The sequence below is a fragment of the Kryptolebias marmoratus genome, linkage group LG21 (assembly GCF_001649575.2).
Source record: "Kryptolebias marmoratus isolate JLee-2015 linkage group LG21, ASM164957v2, whole genome shotgun sequence".
Taxonomy (NCBI): Eukaryota; Metazoa; Chordata; class Actinopteri; order Cyprinodontiformes; family Rivulidae; genus Kryptolebias; species Kryptolebias marmoratus.
In genome coordinates this window covers 10,787,702-10,797,962 of record NC_051450.1, presented here as the reverse complement: position 1 = coordinate 10,797,962, position 10,261 = coordinate 10,787,702, and the positions used below count along the sequence as shown (strand labels likewise).

Below are 10,261 nucleotides of genomic sequence, written 5' to 3'. Positions count from 1 at the left end.
GAAAGGCAAGTCAGTCTGGTTCCCAAGGGAAGAAAATTCAACATCACTTCTATAAACAAGTTCATTCTGTGAGAACCCATGGGACTTGGAACAGAAGTCATAACATAATCAGGACTTATAAACAACAGGTGTTACCCTATAGTAAATTCTGCCATTACAGGATGTACATAAAATGATCCCTTTCTGAAAGTTTCATTATCATGAGATATTTTGCTAACAGACAGAGATGACTCTAGTAGTTAATGGCAAAGCTTTAAATAAAGATTTTGCAAGACCAGCTAGTGCTCAAAATACAGTACGCGTTAAGGATCGGTCCCTTCTACTACCACACCAAATGCTAGGTCATTCTTTGTAAAACTGACAGAGTTATTGCCATTTTTGTATTTGCTATGGCCAATTATCTATGGTGGCCATCTTTGATTAGGTTGACTCCAGGAGTTAATCAGTTGTAGAAGTACATCCAAAGATTACTCTCTGCAAGTTTTAATGTAATCCATCAACTTATTCATGAGATGTTTTGCTAACAGGCAGACACGCACACAAGCATGGGAAAAAAACATTATCGGCTACCTTTAGGATTTCAAATCCCTTTATTTTAAATTGTTTAACAGAATGTATTAGAAAAGCAGGGTGCACGTTCTAATAATTAGTTTTCTAATCTTACAGTTTTTGGTCATGTTGTGTAATCTGAATAGACACTTGACACTGATAAATTCAAGTGTTGTTTTCAGGGCCTGAGCCTGGTGGATAGCAAACAGTCTGCGTAGCCTCAGGTCCTGCATGTATATATAGCAGTCAGCCTCAATACTGATGACCCATATCACACACACACCACTTCTACGGAAATCATACACTAGAGGCTGTGGCTGAATTTCTATCTGGGTATTTGGCACAGTGAAGAAAGTGTGCCTGTTTCATTCATCATGTATGTCATGACTCTGTGCTGCAACTTTCTAACGCTGTCTGGGCATTGACACTTCGTCTGCGTGTGCAGTCATTAGCACCTCATTATCTCCATCATGTCTTTTTATTTTATTTTATTTTAATTTTTTTTATCACCAACACCTTGTTCACACTTGAAGAGTTCCAGGGTTTGATTTATAAATGTGTTTGAATAAATGAGGGCTTTAAAGACCCCTCTTCTCACAGGAAGAAAAGGTTTTTTTGGAAGGCAAGCTTGTCAACAGAATGTGCAATGTGCTTGAGCGGAAACTGACCGAGCATACAAAAGACGAGAGAGAAACAGAGAGCTCACAAAGCTCACGGCAAAATACCACAATAAATTCAGGGATCTAAAAGCTCGGCGCACACAATTTTTATGCGTCTGACTAAAAGTGTTTTTTTTTTAAAGAACATCCAGATCCTAAACTGTCATGTCTTTGCTTCTAAAATTTGGATTGAAATGATAAGTAGTCGATGGAAGGTTTGAAAATTGCTGCTCTCAGGACAGGATGGCCTCTTTACCTGCAGTAATGCTGCTTCTTTCATCTGCCCACCGTCTCCCTTTCCTCCGAGGACAAATAGATTCTGGTCGGCAGGACCAAAAAGCCCATGAACACATACTATTTACAGATTGACTCCACTAAACACAATTGCAATTTCAGTATTTGGCATAATGATTTTATTATTGTAAAATGATCTGCAATTGCATTTATCAATTATGAGCTGTAGTGGTGCTCAATATATTATAGGATGGAAACAAGTGATGTAGAGTGTTGCCAGGTAGCATGAATCTATTTTTAAGCAATATTTAGGGCACATACACAAGATGTTATGTCTCAAGTTTCATAAACAAGAAAAGTTACTGCTTTAATCTTATGTAGGTGCTAAAAAAATAATTTGAATTCTAGTCTGAGGACTTTTTATAACCCTTAGGATTTCCACAGGTACCAGCTGCTAAGAAGCCATCAACAATATGGGAGACAACAAGAAGAGAGGATCGGTGTTTGTTTTGGTTTGTTTTGAAATCAGACAGACAGATGAGTAAGAAGAGTTTCAGAGATATAAAACCTGTCATCACCTCTTGATGACAGATGTCAACATGTAATTCTGACAGCTCTAAAATAGCATGAGCATCTCGCTTCATGACTGACAAATAAAAAAAATAAAAATGTTTTTGCTGACATAAATAATGAATAGAAAATATAATGCATTGTAATGTTACATTTCAATATCATAATTGAAACCTAAATGTAATAAAAAATAAACAGATTGATGTTTTTTTGTTTCATTTTATATCTTACAGCAGCTCCAAATAACATCAACTGATTGACTAGATGAAACAGAAATGCAACACTTATTTGTTTTACAAGTATGTGTACATGTATGCAAAAAGGAGTGAAACAATTACCAGACTTTTAAAATCTGCCTTATATCTCCTAATTTAACATCTGTTACAAATATAAAAAGTATAAATATATATATATATTTACATGTTTTACACAAACTATCAAATACGAAACACATAGGACATGTGACATGTGGACACACAAGTCAGTTATTACATCAAAGTGTGTAACATGTTATAAACATGTAAAATCATTAGGTTTCACAATATACGATAAAACAGTTTTGCCATGATTGAGATCTTTAGCTGCTCCCTTAGAGGACAGCTTGGGAGTCACTTCTTTAAGGCACTTTAAAAAAAACATATATTTGTGGCTGCGTCGTGTTTTCATCCCGTTGATTTGCAACCAGATGCAAAGAGAATATTTTAGTAGAGAAGGGGAAAAACATTTTTTTATCTAAATATCAATAACTTCTGGAAGCAAAAATGAAAATATGTAGGCTTCTATTTTAGGAACAGGCTCTGTTTTCTGATTGTGTGACTAGACATTCTGTAGCATGTTGGTGTAGATTCTCAGTCATCCAGAACATGGCCAAAATCTAGGAGCTTTTAAACAAAAAAACTGTATTTCTTTTGTTAGAAAGTGTTTTGTTCGTCAACCAAAGAGTTTTATCAATTCAAACTGAAACAATGCTCCAACTCAGAAAGAATTTCAAATCAAACAGGAGCCTCAGACAGAAACTGGTTCACCCTCAGGATAAAACACCCAAACACAAACTCAGCAGGTGGTGCATGCAGTTCAGTGCAGTGAGGAATGCTCAGACCTCGACAGAGAAACAACTAAGCAACCTCTTCACAAATGCACGAACCAGCTTTTCAGGTCAAAACTCAACTGTTCACCTACATCTTAGGGATAAGAGACACTCTTTAGAGGGCCTTAAAGTTCATATTTTTACAGAGATGATAGATGGTTGAGGAGGAGGGTGAAGAAAGAGTCAAACAATTTTAAATAATAACTTAAAACACAGGAGGTGTTAGGTTTGAAGTTCCCAGTACTCACAATGCAGTTTTAGTCAGTTTACCTCCAATTCACACCTTCATGCATGTGGAGCAGGCCAACAAAGACTTTGATGACCCTCAGGAGGGAGGGGAGTGAAATTAAAGTTACATGGGAGCTCAGCTCGCACAAACGGAGTGACTCGCTTCAGTTTTAAAGGTTGGCACTAGGCACTGTTAAGTTTGAACTGCGAAACCTCCTTGGATGAGAAGCAAAACCTTTTCAACTAACAAGAAGAGAAGTTAAATCGTTTTTGTTTTAAAACTCTTAGAAAACTTTGCAGCCAGACCCCAAGAGGCAATATGTGTAAGAAAGCTCACAAATCCCAGAGAAAAGGAACAGTTTTGCATGGAACTCAGGATCTTTCATTCATAATTAAGAGAGTTCTCGCTTGTTTTAAGCTTTGGTTTTGCGCTCTTTCTCATTTTCTTGCTATTTTGAAAGTAGAAAAAAGAAAATAACCTTGCTTCAGAGATTTAAGAAATGTGATACGTTTCACTAAATTCCTTCAAATGTCTGTGACATGTCTCCCCTCCCCTGTGTCTAACAATGCACCTGTCCATCTTCTCTGCACACCATCTAATACAGCAGCAACACTATAAGACACGGCGCTGTGTTATCTTTTCCTCCCAGGTCTCCTTTTGCTGCAGTGGCAGACTACTCAGTTACCCGAAATAATGTCATTCAGCTCTGCCTGGAGCTCACCACCATTGTACAGCAGGTGTGTGGAAGTGTTTGTGTGCGTGTTTTGAAGGATGATAGCTTTTATTCTTCTCTGCTTGAAGTGTGAGGCTGAGAGGAGCTGCCGTGGGTTGACATATCCCCCTAAGAGCGGTGTGTGTGGGTGTGATGCAGCAGCCTCAGACTCTGCATCCTTGAGCGAGACATGATTCTTTGCTATTTATGTCCTTTACAGTCTGCCTTTTATATTACCGATGTGTGTGTAAATAAAAGATAAATGTGTGTCTGTTTGTGTGGGTGTGTGCTTTTCTTTTTAATCTGCGAGAGTATACAGTATGCAGGTGGCTCAGGTTCAGTAATGTGAGGCCCAGACAGCATACAGAGATACTGTAGCAGCATGAGATGGTGAGTGTGTGTGCATGACAGGATGTTCTGCTCGTGCTACATTAAATTTGTCTCCTCCCTCAGGACTGTACGGTGTTTGAGACGGAGAACAAAATCCTTCATGTGGTAAGTTTCTCTTCCTAACCCAGATGTCGCTTCTTTGTCTCCATTCCTTCATTCCCACTGAAAATGCCCAAACCAAAGCCCTTTCCTTTTTCCAAAAGATGGAGATAAACAGCACTAATGCTTTTGTGTTCAGTTTGGAGCTACAGCTGGAGGTGATTAGCATATCTTACTTTTGAGATTACAAACAGGAGAAAACGGCGTGCTTGTCTCTCGTCAAAGGTGTTTTCATTTTGTTTGTTTTTGTTGGAATATTACATTGTTTTTAGCAATGAGTGTGCAGCATTATTCTCCTTTCCTTCATGCCTGTTCCAAATTTACCCAATCAGCATCCATTTATTTCTAACAAGCCCACTCAAAAAACAACCAAGGCAATTGGTAGCTTGACTTAAATAGAAATACCCTTGCATAACATAAATTTATGGAGTTTCGGTTTGAAAATAAATATGTTTTGTTGGTCATATGTAATAATTTAATCCATCCTTTTTCTTTACTATCTTTAAAGATCTGGACCGTAGACGTTTTATACTAATAGAGCAACAGTTACTGCCTTTTCTCATTGTTGGGACTTGAAGTCAGCAGGAACTGATCTAGGAAGCTATCATGTTGCGTTTTTGAATCCTGAGTCTGCGTACTAGCAATGATGGCCTTTTAGCACCGCCTACACACCCACACACACACACGCACAATCATGGTGTTACTGGAACAAGTCTAAAGGGAAGCTGTTTTTTTTTTTTTTTTTTTGGCTTCAACTTCTGGGTTCTGTTCCGAGGTCATCTAAAGTAAGTCTTTGGTCTAGACCCTTGTAAAGCCCTATAAGATGTCTTATCTTATTGTACTATGGTTAAAATGTGCAAAAATCTGCCCAAAAAACAACCCTGAGAGAGCCCTGAGATTTTTTTTTACCCAACCTTTCAAGTTAGAAATCATATTTGAGAGTACACAATTCTAAATTGTTGGGAAATGGAGACATACAACTGATTTTGTTCTGGAATCCAGTGTTATACAGAATACTGAACCTACACAACAGCTGAACAGTCGGCACACTTCTGCTCTTTATATTTCAGATACATTATTTTCTGCACAAACAATTGTATGGCTATGATGATATTGATTGTAGACATAAACACATCAACACATCATTTTGTTTGTTTTAACCTTATTCTCTCTCCCTTAATGTTGTACATTTATTGTTTAGCTATTTTGGGTATCTGTCTTTCCCTCGTATCTGATATATTAGAAGTGATTCAAAAGTTATTTGTTTCATTCAGAGCAATAAAAATGTCTAAATGTTTCATGTCAGCTGAAGTGTGAATAACCTTTTCAACAGCAGACATTTTGATTTGTCAAACCCAAATTATTGGAACAGAGCTATCTTTGATGCCATTAGTTTCACACGGCCTTTTCATGTTGTGACAAATCGACGTTTCAGCTGTGAGGAGGACCTACAGGTCCAATTCATCAGGGACAAATTAATAAACAGGAACACCCTGATGCCAAAAAGCCTGTAGAGACTCAAAGATGTTGTGACATATTTAGAGAAATGACACAATAAATACAAGGTTGACAGTCTTTTAATAGTTCAGGGAATAATTGCTGGAGCTACCCGCAGGACAAGTCTTTAATAGGTTGCTGAGAGTTTACTGTCAGAAAACTATCTAGAAAAGTTTTGCAACTTGACTTCAAAAGTACAGTCAGCAGTTTTTATTCAAACTTCTCTTTTTGAGGGAAATGATGCCTTAAAACTGTTGCACTTTTATTGTGTCTGCCAAGAAAACGTTTCACTTAGGTTTTATCAAAAAACAATTTTCAGTGCAGCGAGGGCTGAAATTAAATTCACCTCTATTATATGTAGGGTTGATACAGTTACTTCACCAATATTTGCGAAAATAAACCAAAAACTGTTTTTGATTTTGCAGTGGCTTTGTTGTAAAAGTCTGACGCATTGGACACGCTGTCCATGTTACGAAGGTTAATTAACCTGCTGCAGGAATGCAAACAAAACACACACAAAAAAATCATAATTGCTGGAGTAAACCAATTCATGCTTGCTGTGTGTCTTCCCATCTAAGACACAATTTGATTTCCAATGAAAAACAATTGTTTGCAAAAGAAAATACTTTTTCCCCCTTCTCAATAAGGCCAAAAGAAAAGAAAAAAACATCTCTCTGGAAAGTGATAAAGTGTAATTTTGACAAACACAAAGCACAAGTTTTACTCTGATAATAAATAAAATCTTTACCTACCACCCCTGTCATTTTTTTCTTCTTCTCTGTAGTGTAAGACTCTGTCAGAAGTGTGCGAGCACATTGTGTGTGTGTCGTCAGACCCTCTGGTTTCCCAGTCTGCCCACCTTGAGCTGGTCCACCTCACCAACATCAAACCATCTGAAGGCCTGGTAAAGTTCTCTGTTGGTCTGTTTGGGTTTGTTGCTTTATTCTTTTTGGATGTTTTTTCTCAATAATTCAATAATTTGAGAACAAAAGCGCAGAACATTAATACTTTGGAACAGCTGTTGCATGCACGAGTAACAAACTTTCCAATTACTCAATATATTTACAATTCAGGGTCAAGACCAATTTGTCTGGTTCAAAATTTGATTCAAACAAAAGTTTAGGAACAGTCAAATAGTTATTTTTTTTAAAGAAATCATTTGTTTTGTTAGATTCCCATATGCTGCCAAAACACCTGGGAATCATTACGGTATAAATTCTACAGAAGCTGCTGTGATTTTGCACCAACAGCAGGTCCATCAATGGTTGTTACACTTTGGACTTAAAATTAATAGTTTGGACATTTTGAAGTGCAATTTTGTGGAATTATGATATTCCTTTTTTTTTGTGGATTGGTCCTTAAATAACCTCAGTTTGGAAAAGATAAAGTTTGAGTCTGACTGCAAACAACTCAAATCTACCAAATGTCATAGCAGTTCATGCAAATGCTAATTTATAAAATAGGGTTCTTGTGGCCTCACACACAGCCAGAAGAACAACTAAAGACTTGGGATTTTTTCTTTATTTTGCTATTTTATAACCTCTTACTCTACCATTTGCATGCATTAAATGGTAGAATTAAACTTTTTTCCTTCAAAATTAGAGCATTCAAAGAGCTATTTACAACATGTAAGATATTAATTGTTCATACCCATTTCACAGAACCCCACTTTAATCAGAACTCCTACTTATGTCCCAGTCACTCAGGTTTTTACACTTGCCCAACTGTTTACTATAAAAAAATAACGTGAAAAGACTTGCTTCCCTAATTATTGTCTCATACTAAGTAGCAAAGTTTTTTAAGATTCACCTGACAGTCGAATGGTAACACCACTTTAGCCATAGCAGTAAGAGAGAAACAACAGTCCACTGTGACTTTACAAAAATAAAGTCCAGAACTTTTAAGAAATTTAGCTCTGACTCTGACAGAAACTGGCCCAGGAGAAACTCATCCTGTAGAGAAGTCCTTTAAACATTTGCAGCCAACTTCAGCTCAGATAAGAGTTGAGCTGAGGGCACATCTGATCTTATGATCAATGCCTAACAGCTTCAAAGAAACTATAACTGAAGAAGAAGAGGACTGTCTAGACTTCAGACCAGAGAAAGTCTTTGCTTTGATCTGATCTGTAAAGTGCAAAAAAAGAGGAGATATTTGAACTGTGACGATGTAGGGACATTTTCCTGATTACAATGTTTACTTTTACTCTGATGCAAGACAGCACTTAGCAGGACCCCTACAGTGAGAAACACTTAATTCCATCTGGTTTCTGTTTACTGTGACACTGCCAGACTCCCTAAGTGTAATTTTATGAAAAAAAGAAACCTAAAAAATTTGATTAATTCTGTTACACTTTCTCATTCTGTGTTTGTCCTTCAGGGGATGTACATCAAGTCAACCTACGATGGTCTCCATGTGATCACAGGAACCACTGAAGGGGTAGGAGGCTTTTCAGTGTTTTGGATTGTTTTTGTTTTTTTTTACCAAACACTGGGGTTACAAAAAAATCGATTCCTGCTCAGATTATAAGCAAATCTGGAAACATATCTTTCCACCACAGCCTCTGAAATTCCATATAGATGACTCGGCAGGGTTCCCTGGTACATTATTGATTATTTAAGTACGGTTTGTTGTGAAACTTCCCCATCCTCTGTTTGCTCCCTCTGTCTCTGTGTGTTTGTAGTCTCCGGCTGACCGCTGTAAGAAGATCCATGCAGGGGATGAAGTCATTCAAGTTAATCACCAGACTGTGGTAGGAATACTATTTTAGGGTTATTTTTGTGTTTAATAATAGTTTTTGGATAGTTCTAAAATGAAAATTTAGTAAGTAAAAAGCTAAATCCTTTGTTTTTGTTCTTTTATATTAGCAAATGAAGTAACTAACAGTTTTGTTTGGTATTATTTAGACTTACAGACATACCAGTTCTAAAACTGATATAATTAATATTTTAGTCATTCTTCTTTTGTTTATATTTTATGAAAATTGCTTTTTTGTTTGGGCATGACAATAAAGTGATAAACAAAAGTAAAAAAAACAATATCAAACTGCACTAAATTACATTCAGTATGTACTGATTCTGATTTTCAGTAATTCCCAAGTATGTGTGTGCATATACATATAGACAAAATGATACACCTGTTAATCATTGAATTCAGGTATTTCAGTCAGACCCATTGTTACAGGTATCTAAAATCAAGCACGGATCTGTGTAGTCACCATTTGCAAACATTTGTTGGTTTGGGTCATTCTGAAGATCTCAGTCACTTCAGGGGTAGGACTGGGACAGGATGTCATCTTTGCAATAAAACAGTGAATTTTCGACTCTGATGGAAATTCTGTGGTCAGCTGCAAGTGATATCTTTAGAAAGTGGAAGAGTTTCGAAGCAACAGCATTTTTACCACAAATTAGAAGATCATGTACAATCATAGAACAGGGTCAACAACTGTTAAAATTCATATTGTGTAAAAGTTACCACCAATCTGTTGCTGAAGAGTTTCAAACTTCCCCTGTAGGCATTTGGATGAATGCAGAATTCTCCATTGGCAGTGTGCATTGCAGAAAAACCTGCAAGATTGGTCAATGCCCAGACCCCCATATCACTTTGAAACCCTTTAAAGTCAGTTATGTCTATCCACTAGCATTAATGGAAGCATTAAGCCTGTGCAAAAGGAGCTTCATGGAGAGGGTTTCCAAAACCAAGGAGCTACATGCAAGCCTCATTTTCCCAAGTGTTGGAAAGAGTGGTGTAAAGCACACTGATGCCAGGCTGTGGAGCAGTGGAGGTGTGTTCTATAAAGAGACCAATCAGGTTTCTCTGAGAGTCTCATAGGCTTGTCTGGGTTTGTTGGATGAATGTTACCTGCCTTACTGCACTGTGTCATCTGTGAAGTTTGGTGAAGTAGGGATAATGGTACAGGGTTGTTGCAAAGAATGCCGGCTAGGCCCCTTCTCTCCAGTGATGAACAGTCTTGATGATTCAGCATACCAAGACATTTTGGACTCCCTTTATGCTTCCCTTTATGCTTTGTGTCACACTTTGGGAACAGCTCTTTTCTATTCCAGTGCCCCAGTGCACAAGGGAAGAACTACAGGTGCTGGTCATAAAATTAGAATATCATGAAAAAGTAGATTGATTTCAGTAATTCCATTTAAAAAGTGAAACTTGTATATTATATTCATACATTACATACAAACTCATATATTTCAAATGTTTATTTCGTTTAATTTTGATGATTA

At 37.2% G+C, this 10,261-nt stretch overlaps 1 protein-coding gene across 1 annotated transcript in view; it reads left to right on the top strand.

Moving 5' to 3' along the window:
- The window catches only part of cnksr2a (connector enhancer of kinase suppressor of Ras 2a), a 69,111-nt gene that overhangs the window by 30,182 nt on the left and 28,668 nt on the right, over window positions 1-10,261 (top strand). The window contains exons 4-8 of the mRNA XM_017414116.3: window positions 3,978-4,065; window positions 4,494-4,535; window positions 6,811-6,930; window positions 8,403-8,462; window positions 8,707-8,775. Of these exons, the coding sequence (XP_017269605.1) occupies window positions 3,978-4,065; window positions 4,494-4,535; window positions 6,811-6,930; window positions 8,403-8,462; window positions 8,707-8,775 (379 nt within the window). The remainder of the gene's footprint in view (window positions 1-3,977; window positions 4,066-4,493; window positions 4,536-6,810; window positions 6,931-8,402; window positions 8,463-8,706; window positions 8,776-10,261) is intronic.